Source organism: Scyliorhinus torazame, chromosome 3 (assembly GCF_047496885.1).
Source record: "Scyliorhinus torazame isolate Kashiwa2021f chromosome 3, sScyTor2.1, whole genome shotgun sequence".
NCBI lineage: Eukaryota > Metazoa > Chordata > Chondrichthyes > Carcharhiniformes > Scyliorhinidae > Scyliorhinus > Scyliorhinus torazame.
The window spans coordinates 44,768,745-44,787,202 of NC_092709.1; the positions used below are offsets into that span (position 1 = coordinate 44,768,745).

An 18,458-nucleotide genomic window follows, 5' to 3' on the forward strand; every position below is an offset into this window, starting at 1 on the left:
GCATCAACACACTTGTACCTATAGCTTTGATGGAAAGAAAACTACACTGGAACCCCAGATTTAAGGGAACATTACACTGATATACTCAACGCAATGGAACACCTCTTCTTCAGGCCCAGGACAGAACAGACAGCCATTTTATACCCGCAAGACCACAAGGAGACCACCAGGCACCTCCAGTCCAAGGAGCCAGAAACAAGAATCCAAGCTACCGTACCTCTATCACCGAGACCCTGATCAAAGGGCAGGGCAAGCCACAGCCCACCAGCACTGATCTATCCCCAAAGGGGGTAACAGGATACCATGGAGCCCAAGGTCAAGAAGGGTATAGTCGAGTCTCAGTCGAAAAGAATGGGGAACCGTACTCCAGAGAGGGGGAGGCCATCGGGGCAACCCCCAAAAGGGGATAACGAGGCTACTTAAGCCACATCCCAAAATGTTACGAGCTAACCACAGAGGGGGCCCTCTCCCCCTCTCCTACTCTTGAAGAAGAGAAGAAACGAGATAACCATTGGGCACAACACTAGGTCCATCCCAAAACCATCACTACCCGGATGTGGATTCAAACACACCAGACTCTCCCAAGAAGGAGTACCCCATTCATGGAGCAACGGGATACTGACCATGGTGCCAAGCACCACCACAAAATAAACTTTGGAGAGCTGGGCCGCAAGGACTTCCACAGCCCCTCAACCCTTGCGCTGCTCCAAGGTTGCACGCCTACAGGACAAAGCACTTCTCCCACTATCACAGAAGAAAGGACATAGAACTTTGGCCAAGGGGGAGCCCCAGGCTGAGGGAGAAAAACTGTCAGGTGCCTACTTCATGGGTACGCTGGGAGAAGAAGGCGGTGGTCCTGCGCCCCATGCCCTGGCACTCGTGGCCCCCAACCACCCACCATGCCAGGCCAGAGTCAAGACCAACACCCCATACCGAAATGGGAGAAGTGAAGAAAACTTTCCGGGAGCAGACACTCAAACAGTCACAAAAATCGCCACCATGTAAAGGTTACCTTTGACCAACCTCATTCTCAATATAGCTCTGACAGTAATGAAGACGGTCAAAGCGGGTGACCCATATTTGGAGAAAAGACTGACTCAACCCAAGAGAAGAGTCAAGCAAATACCCGTCTTCAAGAGGATAACAGTCCGCTTGGGCCCCCAAAAAAGGAAGAGGCACCAAGACAAAATTTAAAAGAAGGGAGAAGAAAAAAACACCTGAAACAGATTGGGTGCAATTCAGCCAAAGATTTTCTTGGGCTAGTGTGGAAGGGTATTTCCCACCAGCGTTATTGGTGAGATCCACACCGATATTGACCTACACTTGGTCACTTTCTTTGGGCCTTGTGGAGTTTCTCCCCAGCCTGGCCCACATTTAGAAATTTCTTCAGCAGCGAGACCGGCTCCTCAGAGATTGGGGCGCCATTTTTGAAAGGTTGATCGACCTCTAAGCGAGCCTCAGGATCCTCCACACACCTCATCCACTAGCAACGCCACCTCCACAGACATGGACATTACAACCCTCCCTCCGCCCTTCCCAGGGAGGTCACTCCGCCATGTGGTCATTGAGGGCCCCTCTTTTCAGGTCCCCCCTTAGACCCTGACCCTTGGCAGTGCCAGGCTGGCCCCAGGCACATGCCAGCCTGCCAACTGGGCAGTGCCCATGGCAGTGCCAACTGGGCATTCTGGCCTGACAGTGTTACATTGTCTCTGACAGGAGCACTGCCCTGTCCTCGACTTCTGCACTGGCGCATGAAGAAAGTAGAAATCAAGGATAAGCCAAGATCAGAATCTATGAGTACTCATCAAGGTCTATCAAGAGGGCAGCACAGTGGTGCAGTGGTTAGCACTGCAGGCTCACGACGCCGAGGTCCCAGGTTCGATCCCGGCTCTGGGTCACTGTCCGTGTGGAGTTTGCACATTCTCCGTGTGGATTTTGCACATTCTCCCCGTGTTTGCGTGGGTTTCGCCCCCACAGCCCAAAGATGTGCAGGTTAGGTGGATTGGCCACGCTAAATTGCCCCTTAATTGGAAAAAATGAATTGGGTACTCTAGATTTATTTAAAAAAATCAAAAACCAAGGTCTATCAAGGATTCCAGTAATCAAAGCACGTGGCACCATTACTTCCACCATACCGCCTCACCAAAGCCCAGGTGATCAACAACCTAGGCTTCAGTCAGGAGAGGGTTGACCCAGCCAGCTCGGCCACCTTCAACTCCTCTTGACTGACACCAGGAATGGGACAGCACAGGACAAGTGGTCGGACAGCCAGGCCTCGAAGGCCGGATTAAATGTACTCCATTGAATTTAAGCTGCCCAACCTCCAGATGGAGATCCCCGACACATGGCACTCAAATGTCAAACTCAACCGGGACCTTCTCCACCACCTCACCCTGGACACCAGGGCCGGGATTCTCTGATCCCGCGGCCAAGTTCTGACGCCGCACCAAAAGTGGCGCGAGCCTCTCTGGCGTCAACGGGCCGCCAGGTCCGGATATGCACCTCTTCCTAGGGGGCTAGCATGGCGCCAGAGTGATGTCCGCTGCTCCGGCGCTCTGAAGCTGGCCCGCTACGGCCGGCGCGAGTCCGCGCATGTGCGTGGGTTCCCATCTCCGCGCCGGCCCCCGGGCAATATGGTGGAGCCCTTCAGGGCCCAGTGCGGAGGAACATAGGCCCCCCATGGAACTAGCCTGCCCGCTGATCGGTAGGCCCCGATCGCGGGCCAGGCCACCGTGGAGGACGGCCCCCGCAGCCAGAACTCTAGAGGTCCCACCGGGTGGGACTTTTCGTAACCTACGCCGGCAGGACTCGGCCGAACAAGGTGGGCTCTCGGCCCATCGAGACGCAGAGAATCGCCCGGGGGGGTGGGGGGGTCGCTTTCAACGGCCCCCGACTGGCGGGGTGGTGATCCCGCGGGCGCCCGAGAATGAGGATGAACGATAAGCCACACAAGAATTCGACTGTGCCGAAATGGCCCCCACCAGGGACAGTGTGCTCTCTCTTGCAAGAACTTTCTCGTATGCCCCATAAAAACATCCTGTGACTCTTGAAATTGGGCCTTGATGACCTGCCGCTGAGCCCAGGATTTTCAGACAGAACACACCTTCGTTCACAGCCATCATCCGGCGATGCACACCGCACCATCAGGGTGGGGACCCGCTCGGAAGCAAAGGCCCCAATCCAACTCCTCCCAGCTGCCACGCCAGAAAAGATTGAAGCATTCTCTCTCCGCTCTGTCATGTCGAAACACTGGCTAACAATTCTCTGGGTATACTACGTACACCAAGAAAAGACCAAAAAGAAATGTGCACAAGGATGAAAAGACGGATTAAAAGATGAGAAGAGCCAGAGCTCGCAAAAAACACAGCCGCTCCTGCGCTCACAACACCTGATTTCCCCCCCACCCCCACCACCAATTACACCTTTTAATTAAAAGGAGACAACCCTATGTAAAGAGAAGTCTGAATCAGGAAGACCCAGACACCCTGTCCTAAACGTGAATAAAATCAATATCAGAAATGCAGCCTGTGTGTAAAACTGCATCTCTCACTATGCTTTGTAGTGGGTCGCCTTGTCTAAATGTTTATGCTCTAGTCTGTGTAGTGCCATATTGCTGCAGTATTTTATTATTACCACTAGAGGCCCTAAGTGGACTACATGAAGAGTAACCTGTTGTCGTTACACGAAGAGTAATCTTCAAACCAGTAGCTGTGTTTACCACAGTACAATGCAATTGACCATGCAGATTGTATGACTTCTCCTCCCTTTAATATTTGTAGGATGGGTCAGTAGTTCACCTTGCGCAATGCTGATTTAGAACTGAGCAGGAAGGGACGGAAGGGCGTCATAATAGACTCTGTTTCTCGCTCCACAGACGCTGCCAGACCTGCTGAGGTTTTCCAGCCTTTTCTGTTGTTTCTGATTTCCAATACCCACCATATTTAGCTTTTATATTGAATTCAGTTGCTTGCCTGCGCTGGCTCAGCCGGTTTCTTGGGCAATAGTGAGAGTGAGTAGATTAGCAATCCAGAAGGAGGGAGGAGGGAAATGTTCAGCCAGGATTTTTGCTTCTGTCTGTGAGTCAGCGATCCCCACTGCACAGCTCTGGTTGTTGGGTGAGGATGGGGTCAGACTTACCTGAAGCTGCTTAGCATTGTGTGGACTGGCTGAATTCTCAGTGCAGCCAGAGGCACAGGGTGACAGTGTGGTATCTGCTGTCAGTGTGGTAGGTGCTGTAATCTATCATATGGAGCAAATTCCCACATTTGGGAGAAGATGGATCAGGGGAGAAAATTGGGAAGGAAAATGCTTAGCATGATACCGAGTTACACAAACCAGGAAGATCCTAAGTCCCGAAAGATGTGCTGTTAGGTAATTTGGACGTTCTGAATTTTTCCTCCTTGTGCCAGAACAAGCGCCGGAATGTGGCGACTCGCGGCTTTTCACAGTAACTTCACTACAGTGTTAATGTAAGCCTACTTGTGACAATAAAGATTATTATTATTATATTTTGCTATTGGTTTACTAACTTGGGGCACAATAGTTTATCTCGGCGGAATTCATTTCTTTGTGATTGATTTTAATTTGTGAGCTTCCCTGGCTGTGCATTGGCCATTAAAACAGAAACAAAATAGATTTGAGTTTATCTCTAGCTCTAAGGTCATTGCTCCATAAAGCTTTGCATAAATTTTGAGGAGCAATCAAATGCCCAGAAATTTACTTCAAGATGATATTCAGGAGCTGCAAACAAGAAGACGTAAGGCTGTAAACAAAATGATTAGATTTTAATATCTAATCCATTCTCAACAAGCCAGTGACAATGTTGATACAAATGGGAATTCCTGTTAAAGCATTGTCCTACTTGTCACTGCTGTTGGGTCAAATATCTACAAAGCCTGTCTCTGCCTGTGAAGATTATTGTATGTCTGCTCAGCAGCTTTGTACCAAAATCTCTCAATCCTGGGGCCAGTATAGTCCCGGGTCGTGCAAGCCAATGGGCTTGATGAAGTGTCCGAGTGGAGCGATCTGGTTCTGCTCTCAAACTTTGAAAAATCACGACCAAAGCAGCACCTTGAAAGTTGTGCCCAAGCAGACTTCACATGACAATGTCTGGGCCAGATGAGTTTCTAAACTTCAATTCTCTGCCTGAGCTCTGAAAGCTCTCTCTCACCAGCAGTGGTTCCTTTTAGACATCACTTCTCCTGCCCATTGGGTTCACTTTAAGACGGTCTCATCATCTGCAACATCTGCTGTGTACACCGATGTTTGAATGCAGAGTAAAAAAAGATATGTTTAGAGTGAGCACGCATTAAGCTATGAGAATGCAATGACTTTGGTTGGTATCCCCATACAATTCTTTTTATTGAAATGTTTTGTCCCAGTGGGTAATCTTATGACATTTTACCTATGAGTTGTATTGTTGCAATGCCATCTGTGTTCTTAAAAAAAAAAATGTAATTGCTGTCCATGATTAAATGTTTCTTCTTGTATCTGCAGCATATTTTGCCAAGCAAGTAGGAAATGCCAGAATGAAATATAAAATTGCCCCACCATCCGTTACGGGATCAGCTGATTTTGAACGAATCTTTCGTGCACAGTAAGTTTATGTAACCCTTTTACAGTGGATATTAATATTGAAGAATTGATTAAAGATGTCATTCTCCCCACACCCAGCTTTATTCCCTGACTATGGATTCCATTCCTCTCAGAGTCTGCGATTAAGCTAGTCTGTTTGCAAACTTGGTGTCACGTTTGGATAAGCGGCTGATGTCCATTGTGTCATTAATAAGACCGGCTATTTCCAGCTTTGTAACATTGTTTGACTTTGCCATTGTCTCAATTCATCTGCTGGCGAAACTCTCGTCGATGCGTTTGACATTCCAACGCTCTCCTGGCTGATCTTCCACATTCTAGGTCTCCTGTAACCTTGAGGCCATTGTCCGAATAATGATTGACGACCTCACGCTAACCTACACTGGCTCCCAGTCTAGCAATGTTCTGATTTTAAAAATTCTCATCCATGTTTACAAACTCATCCAAGGCTTTGCCCCCCCCCTAATCTCGGTAATATCCTCCAGCCTCTCAACTCTCTGAGATATCTGCGCTTCTCCAACTCTGGCCTCTTGTGCATTCCCATTATAATTCTTCCACTGTTGGCAGTTGTGCCTTCAGTTGGGTAGGCCCCAAGCTCTGGAATTTCCTCCTGACAATTCCCTGCCTCTCTATCTCACTTCATAGCACCTACCTCTTTGACCAAGCTTTAGGCCACCTCCTTTTGTGGCTTGGTGGCATTGCTTTGTCCAACAGTGTAATGTCCTTGTGAAGTGTCTTGGGAAGTTTCATTAGTGGGCAGCACGGTAGCACAGTGGTTAGCACTTGTTGCTTCACAGTGCTTGGGTCACTGTCTGTGTGGAGTCTGCGCGTTCTCCCCATGTAAACGTGGGTTTCCTCCGGAAGCTCAGGTTTCCTCCCACAAATCCCAAAAGACGTGCTGTTCGGTGAATTGGACATTCTGAATTCTCCCTCTGTGTACCCGAACAGGCGTTGGAGTGTGGCGACTAGGGGCTTTTCACAGTCACTTCAATGCAGTGTTTATGTAAGCCTACTTGTGACATTAATAAAGATTATTATTATCAAAGGCGTTATTAAAGTTGTTGTTGAGCCTGATCCTGACCAACACCTTCAAATGGGTACATTCCTATGTTGGAGATCCAGTGGATAGCAATCAGGAGCTGGACCTATGGCAGATTCTCTTCCTCGTCCTTCCCCTCTAGTCTCTGCTTCCCAAGCGCAGAGAAATTCAAGGAAATGGTATTATTAAGAATTTTTATTTCGTTAAAAAAAACTTGCTAACTGTGCATTAACACATTTGCTACTTTATTGAGTTTGCAGTATGTTCTCTAGAAAGCAAGATTATTGTAGATAAGATACCCCACTGTGCTGTAAGGAAAGAACAGATGTCTGGTCAAGGACAGATCAACTCGGAGGGCTGCTCAACATCTTATTGGGAGGTGGGCCAGGGGTGTGTGCGTCAGGCTGGTTAAAGGGAAGGAAAGGTGGGCAGGGGTGTGTGTGCGTTGGGCTGGTTAAAGGGAAGGACATGATAGGATCAGGGTTCCCTTTAAACTACATGACCATGCCACAACCCAAAGGTTCCCACATAGGATGAGCTCAAGTTACCACACATGCACGCCACACAAAATAATTTAATGACTTTAAAAGGATAAGGCTGTGCACAGCCTTATCCAAGAGGGCACATTGGATACGATATTGGCAGTTTTGTTTAATGACGTTTCGGAGGATGGGAGTGCAGCCAAGAGAGCGTTGGAATACTTGAGTCTGGAATGGACAAAGGCATAGAAGAAGGTTTCAGTGACAAATGGACTGACATAGGAAGTGGATAAGGAAGTGAGTTACACAGGTCCCCACCAGTGTATTTGAAGTCCGGGAAGAGGGGGGGAATGCTCTTAAAATAAAGTGGGTGGCCAGCCCACCGCCTCTCGCCCACCGCTGACCTGCCCCACAAATTACAGGAGGATAGATAAGACATCAGACAGCCGGCCCACCCTTAGGCCTATTGAGGCCCATAAATGGACAATTTATTGCCATTCAAGGGCCTCAATGCACCTCCGCCACAATGTTACAGTCTGCAGGGGAAGGCAGAAGCAAAACAGGCAACCCAGCAGTTTTCACTGCACGGCCTATTGCCAGGCCGGAAGGAGTGCACCTCCTTTGGGAGGGGGTCCTCTATACCCTTTGGGCCTGTGTAATCTTTTTTATTTTGTTTTTATTTTTTTTAAATTTAGAGTACCAATTCATTTTTTTCCAATTAAGGGGCAATTTAGCGTAGCCAATCCACCTAGCCTGCACATCTTTGGATTATGGAAGTGGAACCCACGCAAACACGGGCAGAATGTGCAAACTCCACACGGACAGTGACCCAGAGCCGGGATCGAACCTGGGACCTCAGCGCTGTGAGGCTGCAGGGCGAACCCACTGCACCACCGTGCTGCCCGGACCTCTGTAATCTAAGCCCCCTCCTTCCCTCCCTCAGTGGAGCCTCCCAGCAGTGGCTGCCCAAAATCCCTGCACTTACCGAAGTCCGGGAGACATCTTCATTGAATTGTGAGGACTGGTTGTAATCCCAGCAATGGCTACAATGGTCTTCTGCTGCTGGTGGGACTACAGAGTTCTTGGTCAATTGTATTGGCTGGCTGTGTCCTAGGGCAGGACCTTCTGCCTCTGATTGGTGGAAGTCCTAGTCTGCACAAATTAAGACTGGCCCCAGTGAGTTTTCACTGCCGGGCAGCCAGATTTTACATGGATCAGGTGTCGTCCGACTTTTAGGTGGTGAGTCGGATAATCGGTCCCCGAGTAAAAATCCACCCCATAGAGTTTGTAGCTGAGCTGGGGGGTGAACAGGAGGCAGAAGTTCTATTCAATCCGAGACCTTTGTCACAATTTATCGTTTTGAAACCCTGGAAGAAAACCGTCCTTTTAGTTTCCATGTGGGTAAAATGGCATTCCACTCAAAAGTCAGAAAAGTGTTGAGGTTTTATTTGCTTACAGTTACAATCTTTGATTGCCAATAATTAACGTCAGTCAGTCCCTTACCTTTAATTGAGGCATATCCATATAATGATATGGTGCTGGTAAATAATTCAGAACAAGTCTTCAGACAACACAAGATCTGACTTCACATGAACATGAATCATTTGTGTGTAATTGTATTATGATGGCTGCTCGCTCAAATAACAGAGGCACAAATTAGCACTGCAGATCATCAAGGTGAATAAATTCTGTCTGTCCTCTCCTTTCTCTCAATCCACCCCAAACCCACTGATTTGTCCTGAGATACCAATCTGTTGAGCGCTGAAAGCCATCAACCACATTGCCCAAATTTCCACCCTTCTTTTATCATAGAATTTACAGTGCAGAAGGAGGCCATTCGGCCCATCGAGTCTGTACCGGCTCTTGGAAAGAGCACCCTACCCAAGGTCAACACCTCCACCCTATCCCCATAACCCAGTAACCCCACCCAACACTAAGGGCAATTTTGGACACGAAGGGCAATTTATCATGGCCAATCCACCGAACTTGCATATCTTTGGACTGTGGGAGGAAACCGGAGCACCCGGAGGAAACCCACGCACACACTGGGAGGATGTGCAGACTCCGCACAGACAGTGACCCAAGCCGGAATCGAACCTGGGACCCTGGAGCTGTGAAGCAATTGTGCTATCCACAATGCTACCGTGCAAGAAGACAATTATTATTATTCATCTGTGGAGGCCATCGGAATCGAGCATGACCCTATCCCTACCCGACATCTACAGAAGTGCTACTTCCCACATGCTGGTAGGGATCAGAGTGGAAACCCTGGCCTTGGCTAACTCTTTTAAAAGAGAAGTACTTTGATTTAAAATCTTTGAAATCTGCAAATCATCCTCTTCAAAACAAGAGCGTGACTTAATTTCTGCTGAAAGAACAGGATATCTGATGAAAATCTGGCACTGCCCCTCAAACAATGATGTTTTAGGGAGAATGATATTGCCTCTCTTAATTTAATAAAAAATGTTTAGTATCAGCTTTCCACTCTCCTGACTTCATTGCTGCCTGCTGCGTAGGAGATGTGAGGCGAATCAAGAAGTTTGGATTTTGCAATGCTCTCTCTCTCTCGCTGGTGTGTGTGTGTGTGTGTGCGCAGCCTTGTGACCTGAAAATATCAGCGCACAAGTACAGGCAGAGGTGTTGAACCCTGTCTTGCCCAGCTAGAATGAGGATCACTTTTCACAAAGGGTTCTGAAAACTGCTGCACAGGAATCCCCTTTGATCGGCGAGGTTCTGTGGCGCAGTAGGTAGCATCCTTTCCTCTGAACCAGGAACTCCATGTTCGAGTCCCACTCCAGGACCTGATGGCCAAGCAAGGTGCGCTCATTAATGTGGCCAAATAGGTTGAGTATCACCCAGCAAATCCTTCCCAATAAGCCAATGTTAAACACGCCAATGGTAGACTAAGAGCGGGAGAGATTCTTGGTCAGCTGTGCCATAAGAAGAACATTGCGGCCTCGACCGCCAATGTCATAAACCTCCAGACTACAACATGCATGTTAAAAAGTATGTGTTGTCCCAGCAACCAAACTCCGAATGCACGATCAATTGCACAAAGACTAAAGTTGGGTACAACTGTGGCTTTAATACAATCAGATGCGAGGCCTCTTGCTGCAGCTGGCGAAATGGCAGGGCACTGGAGGTCATACATATTTATATAGCTCTCTGTGGGCGGAGCCAGCCAGCAGGAGCTACCGACGAACCTGTAATGCAGGTCCTACCTTACATCTCCTATTACAATGGTTCACCACACCCTCCCTCCCTCTTTACTCTCCAAAATAGATAGCAGGTGTTTTAAACCTCACATGAGGTACCAGGGGCAGCCTGTGCCCATATGGAACTAATATAAAATTAAAAACAGAAAATGCTGGAAATAGTCATCAGATTAGGCAGCATTTTGGGAAGGGTGGGGGGTGCGTGAGGGAGAGGGAATTTTTCAGGTCTGTGACCTTGTCATCAGAACTGCATGGGACTGCATGATTCAGCACCTTCAAGGGAAGAGGGGAGAACATTTGCAGTGGACTGTTTCAGCGGTTTTAATGCAATACATTTTGAGAACTGTCTCTAAATTATTTCATGCTCATTATATGTTTAAACCCACACAGGCAGAACTCGATTGAATTCTATCCACTGTTCTTGGTTGTATTGTGGACTTCAGGATTGTTTTTCAATGAAGGTGAGCAGCAATGCTTTAAAAGTCAACTTCCTGAATGCATGTACTGAGACTTCAAGGTAGCCTTGCACGGGATAATAAATGCTAATTCCTGGAACATTGTGGGGTCGAGGCTGAACACTGGCTCTATCATTTCAGGAGGGGTGGGTTACGTCAAAGATAAAATGACTCTTGGTTATTCCCTTCTACCTCCGAGTATCTTTTGTCCAACAGCAGCATTGCCGGAGTCTCCAGGGAATAGTGTGGTACGGTGACTAAAAGAGGGAAAATAACTTTAATCCCTACAATTCATCCAGTTGCCAAAATAACTTGCTAGATAAATGCCCCAGCCAGTGTGATACTGAGCTGTATAATACTGACAGGCCTTGGGTTCAATCCCGGGCTAATGCTGATTTAGCAGATTTCAGCCCAGGTATCAGCTGACCATTGTTACTAGCATCGGCTTACCTGAGCTAGGATGGGGAAAATTGGCCAGGTGCTCCTGCAGGTCCAAGTAGCAGGCAATTGAGGGGGTCATCTGGCCTGACTCTCTTCCCCTCCTTCCTGTCTTTATTTACAGTGGGTGTCTGTGGAGAAGGAGCATGCAGGGATTGCAGGCACCATTGAGGCCTTCCCTGCTCGGTGGGCACCGCAGGGACAGGGGTGTTTTATCAACACCGTTAATCACATTTTGATTTGATTTTTTACGTTTCCTTTGTGATTTATTTGTTGCTTGATGCAGTGTCGCTCAGTTTGGTTAATTTAGTTTACCTAGTTTAAAAATTGGGCAGGGTTTCCCATCCTGATTTCTGTCCAGTGAACCCTTCTGTATGAGTACACAGGCGGCCATCAGATAAAGACAGGATCAGTCTCGTGTGTGGTGATGCAGTGATCAAAGATCCTACCTAAGCTCAGACTGCATGGCTGGGACAACAAACCTTTGAAGACGTGTAAATGCAAACCTACTGAAGTTGTCTTTTCGTCACAAGAAGGATATTATCTCAGTAGAAGAGCTTGCAAATTTTCACCAATAATATCATCCCTTTAAAGGCATGCCTGCATATGTAAAGGCTGGCTGCTGCTGATCTCATTGAGGAATTGCTGAGTGCTTGTCAGCATATTGAGAGCTGAATAAACATCAGATAACCATCTTTAACACAGGACACCCAGCAGTTTTGTCATTCTGTAGTACAAGTTCATTCAGCTCCTCAGACTGTCGGGCACAACAGCTCCTTTCCACTGTTATTTCCCAAGGTAACATAAGCACTTCCTGCAACTAATAGGATAAAAGTTACTAAAATACAAACTTAAATCATCAAGGTTTGGCAGAATTCTTTGTCAACTTTTGTAAAATCTTCATTATTAACAGTCTGATGGAGAGATTAATCTTTAAAATTATCAGCTGGTACCCGGCATTTCTTTAGCTTTACTTATAAGAGAATTGCATTGGAACATGTTGAAATTATAATCTAAGGTTTGACTTGTTTTCTCGTAGACATTACGTCATCATAACACATTCAACCTCAGTACACTTTCTTTGCTCTCTCATTTCTTCCTATCTTCTTCTGAAGGTTCCTGTGTAATATAGTTCCATAGATTCCGATTGTTTCTGCATATCTTGCTCTCATGATTAATGTTCATATTTAGGACTGGATGGAGGGTGCTGCAGACCACTTGACCGTCGGAAATCATTGCCGCCTGTGATCTGGCCTTCATTCAATGACCCTGGGTGGGATTCTCCAATAATGTCGCACGCCGGCGTGAAAAGTGGCGCCAACCACTCCGGCGCCAACGGTCCCTGATCATGGGGAATGCTCCCCTTCCTAGGGGCTAGGTCGGCGCTGGAGTGGTACCCGCAGCTCCGGCCGGCACGGAACGGCCGGCATGATTCCGCGCATGCGCGATGGTTCCCTTCTTCGCGCCGGCCCCCGGGCAATATGGCGGAGCCCTACAGGGGCCCGTGGAGAGGAACATAGGCCCCCACGGAACCAGCCCGCGCGCCGATTGGTAGGTCCCAATCGCAGGCCAGGCCACCGTGCTCCCCCCCCCGAGGTCAGATCCCCTTGCCCCTCCCTCCAGGACAGCCCCCGCAGCCACACCTTCCAGGTCCCGCCGTGTGGGACCTGAGTAACCCACGCCGGCGGGACTCGGCCAATCATGGCGGCCACTTGGCCCGTCGGGGCCCGGAGAATCACCGGGGGGGCCGCTTTCAACGGCCCCCGACTGGTGCGGCGGGAATCCCGCGGGCGCCCGAGAATCGGCGGGGGAGAATCGGTAAGCCGGCGTCGGGACGGCGGAGCGCGATTCTCGCGTCTCCCTGGGGATTCTCCAGCGCGGGGTCGGAGAATCCCGGCCACTATGTGGGACAGGGGAAGTCAACTCACACTAGTCAAGAGTGGAAGCCCTTTCATCGCGAGAATTAATTGTTGCACCCCGCCGCTATTTTGAATTAGATTGGCTAACACCGCCTAGTCCAAAAAATTAACTGAACCTTCTCGTCCACATAAAAATAGCAAAATACTGCAGATGTTGGAATCTGAAAAAATATGTATAAATTTATATTATATATTTAACCAGCAACAAAGATGTTTTTGCATAGGGACAGAAAAATGTTTGGGATATTTAGAACAAGGTAAAGATGGAGGAGCCAGGTCACCATCTAAAGTTGTTGAACCTAATGTTCAGTCCTGAGGGCTGCAACATGCCTAATCGTTGATCTGGTCTGGTACGTGCTGTTCAGTTACGTTTATTTTTCACTGAGTCATCAGAGAGTTCCATTTAATTTCATTCCAGTGATGCAGGATCACAATCAGGGGCTGAATCATACTGCCCAGGGTGTTGGGTGTAAGTAGAGGCCTTGACATAAAACAACACCTTTTTAACAAGGCTTGCAAGATCTATGGGTATCTATGTCTAAGAAGAAATACAGAGTAATCATGGTAAATCCTGTTAAGCTATGCCATGTTTTATGTATATTCCAAAAATGATCCACAATTATGTTGTGTATTCATGTTTGTTCCTAGTAGAACAAAGACACTTTAAGAGTTTGATCACATGGTGTATTGATGACATTGGCAGTTTTGATGGGCTAACAATCAGTCTAGTCAGTAGAGAAGACACCTTTCCAATAAAGCTTTTGTTTGTTAGTACCTTCGTGGTCTGCAACCTATCCTTTTAAAAATACTACAAAGAAACTGGTGGTGGTTGATCCACACTGCAAACACCCAAAAAGGAAATGCAGAAACCTAGTGGAATCAGAAAAATCATTGATCCATGCAGCAGCCGTCTAAAAAAGGATTAAGAAGATAAAAACATCACTACACCAAAGCTGGCAATGGAAGAATGTCGAATAATAGCAGCTATTGAAGGAATCAAAGTTTAAAAAAGATCCTGGTGAAAACAGCATCAAATGAAGCTTGCCACTATTGCAGGACCATTTCTCACTGAAACTCTTGATCACTGCTGAGGTTTAGGTTCCACAAACGTAACCAGCAAGGAGGTGAATCAATCACATAGTTCATAGCTACTTTGAAGAAATCAACTGAATACTGTGAATTTGGTTATGTCTTGAATGACACCATTAGAGACAGGCTTGTGTATGGGTTAAGAAGCGAAGCTATCAGGGCAGCACGGTGGCGCAGTGGTTAGCATTGCTGCCTCACGGCGCCGAGGTCCCAGATTCGATCCCAGCTTTGGGTCACTGTCCGTGTGGAGTTTTCACATTTACCCCCTGTCTGCGTGGGTTTTGCCCCCACAAACCAAAGATGTGCAGGGTAGGTGGATTGGCCACGCTAAATTGCCCTTAATTGGAAAAAATGAATTGGGTACTCTAAAGTTATTTTTTTAAAAGCGAAGCTATCCAGAAAAGGCTGTTAACGGATAGCAAGTTAGACCTAATAAAGGCTTTAGAAGTCATGATCTCTATGGAACCAGCAGTTAAGGAAACACAACAATTAAACTCACGCACTAAAATCCATGAAATGTCGGCTGAGACCCGAACGCAGACACAGGTTCGAAATTGCCATCAATGTGCAGTGAGCATTACGGAAGCTATTGGTCTGGTACCTGACGTGCTTATAGGGTCTCAGAGGATTGGCTTCCGTGAACGCATTGGCTCATCTGTATCGGATAAGGAGTGCAACAGCACAAGTGGTGGTGGCGGTGATGAAGTTGACAGTGGTCTTGGTGGAATAATGACATTGGCATACATGTGGAAGCTGACACTGCAGCATTTAGATGAAAAGGATGAATCTACAGTCAGTCATATGAGAATGGAATTAGTTGCTGCTTCTGGATAAGGAGTCGACCAAAGCAAAAGTGAACCACCAAGAGAGAAACAAAAACAAGGGTTTAAATGCAAAGCAGACAACGTGGATCCGGATACCTCGGGTAGGATTTACATCTTGGAGGTGGGAATCGGGATTTCCCATTGCAATGATTCTGCCTCCTGACCAGCAGTACCTGCAATGTTATTTTCATGACAGGGACAGGCTGATGCCAGGGCCACCACCTCCCGCAGCAAGCCTGAGGTTGAGATGGAGCTGGGCGAATGCCGAGGCAACCATGGTTAAATAGTTGGTCTCCGCTTTCTGAGACACCAGTCCAGTTCTGGAAAGGAGTGCAAGACCTCTCCAACCCCTCACACACATATCTGCTGTTACCCTCTCACCCTGTCACTTGACGCCCACCCAGTATCATGATCCCTATGATAACTTTAGGAAGGCTTTGACAAGCTCATATATTTGCGAAAATAAATAAACAGTACTTCAAAATCCCCTTAACTGCTCATAAATCTGTCAAAATAACACAGCCCACAGTCCCTTTGACAGCTGTGTCAACACCCCTGCTGAACTGAATCTATCAGTGGGATTGGAACTCAGCCAAGAATTCATAATGTGACCTCATTGAAAAATTGTCCACAAAACCTCCAGAGCTGAATATATTAATACCTTTTGAAGTCAGCCAGAAGCTCGGCCATTTGAAACTGATAGCAGTGCTGGAGCCGGCAACGTCAGGCCAGCTGGATGTGGACTCATGACCCACCCCCTATCCCGTGCCAATCTAAATTGTCGGCGACTGGAATGGGGCTGGAATAAATTTTCCCTGCCATTTTCAAAACCTGCCTGACACGGGTCACCAGGACATGAAAATCCAACCCTTGTGTTTTATTGTTTCTACACTTGGGATATTGTCAATCACACATGTTTACTGTGAAATGTGTAGTGAAATATTTGTAAAGAGGAAAGTCTCATTTTCATCCTGGATTAAGAGAAAAATCGCTGGTACGATTGGTTCGATCAAAATTTACACAGTGGAACATCTGTTCAAATCCAGGAATAACGAAAATAAACTTCCCAGAGCTCAAAATAACACTGCATTTTCAATGAAAGAGCTGGTTGACATATGGGGTGGAAATGTCCCAATAAGTAATAAGCTTCTGAACGTAAAATTTGCGAACTTTGGGATAGAGTTTTTAAAAAAATCTTTTTATTCTCCTCATTTTCAACATTTTCATCAAATAAACAACATAAGAAAAGAGACAAATACAATACCAACCTCCCAAACAATACCCCATTCAGTATACAGACCAAAACATCACCAGTACATTCCAAGTAAAAAAGAAATTAAAATTTAAAATATATATATAAATTTAGAGTACCCAATTCATTTTTTCCACTTAAGAGGAGATTTAGTGTGGCCAATCCACCTACCCTGCATATCTTTGGGTTGTGGGGTCAAAACCCATGCAAACACGGGGAGAATGTGCAAACTCCACACGGAGAGTGAACCAGAGCCGGGATCGAACCTGGCACTTCGGTGCCGTGAGGCAGCGGTGCTAGCCACTGTGCCACCATGCTGCCCCTAGTAAAAAAGAAAATTAAAATCAATCAGTAAACAGTATAATCAAAAACAACAATAACCCCCACAATGTTCGATAGCAACCAATTCTCGAAAGTGCATAATAAAGAGTCCCCATGAATTGTAGAATCCTTCCTTCATCCCCCTCAGCTCAAACTTTACCTGCTCGAGAGTCAGAAATTCCAGTAGATACCCCGCCACACCGAGGCACAGGGTAGAGGAGCTGACCTCCACCCCAACAGGACCCACGTCCGGGCAATCAGCGAGGCAAAGGCTAAAATATCTACTTAGTCTGACAACCCAAAAATGGCTTCTAGGGACCCTGGTTCCAGGTACACGTGCACTACCCCTGAGAATACACTGAAAACCTCCCCCCAATAACTCTCCAGCTACAGACAGGACCAAAACGTATCTACATGCTTTGCGGGGCTCCGCCCACATCCCTCACATACGTCCTCCACTCCTCAAAGAGTCGGCTCATCCTCGCCCACATGAGCTGCGCCCTATAAACAAGCTTCAGTTGCAGCAGCCCCAATGTCGCACACATGGCTGATGTGTTCACCCCCCGGAGCACCTCACACCACAAACTGGCTTCCATAACCTTCCCCAGCTCTTCCTCCCACTTGACTTTGATCCCCTCCATGGACACCCCGTCTTCCCCCAAAATCTTCCCGTAGATCGCCGAAATCACTCCGTTTCCCATTCCCCCGCCGTCAATACCTCTTCCAACAATGAGGGGGCCAGGGAGGGGGCCGGCGCTATCAGTAAGCACTGGACCTCCTTCCTAGCAAAGTCGCGGAGCTACAGGTACCTAAACCCTTCCCCTTGCCCAGTCTATATTTCTCCCCCAACTCTTCCAACTTTGCAAAATGTCTGAACTTTAGGATAGAATATGGTAAATCCTACTTTTATCTATCAATTCTGTGCTTTACCTGGGCACACTTGATGCCAACACCTATTAAAAGATTGTGCTCAGTGCCCGTTCATGGCATCCCTAGTGTGGAAGTGCAAAAATCTTCAGTGCCTTCGTTATGAAGATTGATATCTGGAAACCGAAGGATGGTTCAAATTGCTCTGTGAAATTATTGATGAATGTATTAATGTATTTGTATTAAATACTGCTGTTTTCCATTTTAATAAAGCTCTTAACTCAGATGAGCTAATTTCTTCTTTCAAAAAGCAGATATGATTAATTTCTGGTGAATGAATTAATTATGTTCATTACTGGTAGCACACAGCAGAATTTGAACCTAAAGATCTGGTGAGGCGAATGAAATGAGTCATCTGGGAAGGTCAGAATAATTGTAAGAAAGTTTGTTATAAATGTGTACTTGCGCTACTCATTTAGGAGTTAACTATCATTAAAACAAATATCTCTGGTGTCAAATATTTCCCATAAAATTTCCCATTCCCGGGCAGCACGGTAGCATAATGGTTAGCATTGTGGCTTCACAGCGCCAGGGTCCCAGGTTAGATTCCCTGCTGGGTCACTGTCTGTGCGGAGTCTGCACGTTCTCCCCGTGTCTGCGTGGGTTTCCTCCGGGTGCTCCGGTTTCCTCCTACAGTCCAAAGATGTGCAGGTTAGGTGGATTGGCCATGCTTAATTTCCCTTAGTGTCCAAAAAAAGGTTAGGAGGGGTTATTGGGTTAAGGGGATAGGGTTGAAGTGAGGGCTTAAGTGGGTCGGTGCACTCGATGGGCCGAATGGCCTCCTTCTGCACTGTATGTTCTATTAGATTTTTCCCATATGAATGAATGATTTTTGGATATCTTGTTTAATTTGTATGTTTCAAAATTGGTAAAGCCACATGCAGGATTCAGCCCACAGAAAATTGACA

At 47.0% G+C, this 18,458-nt stretch overlaps 1 protein-coding gene across 1 annotated transcript in view; it reads left to right on the forward strand.

Annotated features, from left to right (window-relative positions):
• mgst2 (microsomal glutathione S-transferase 2) overlaps window positions 1-18,458 on the forward strand; it is a 65,460-nt gene that overhangs the window by 20,415 nt on the left and 26,587 nt on the right. Inside the window, exons 2-3 of the mRNA XM_072495602.1 lie at window positions 5,497-5,596; window positions 10,716-10,786. Of these exons, the coding sequence (XP_072351703.1) occupies window positions 5,497-5,596; window positions 10,716-10,786 (171 nt within the window). The remainder of the gene's footprint in view (window positions 1-5,496; window positions 5,597-10,715; window positions 10,787-18,458) is intronic.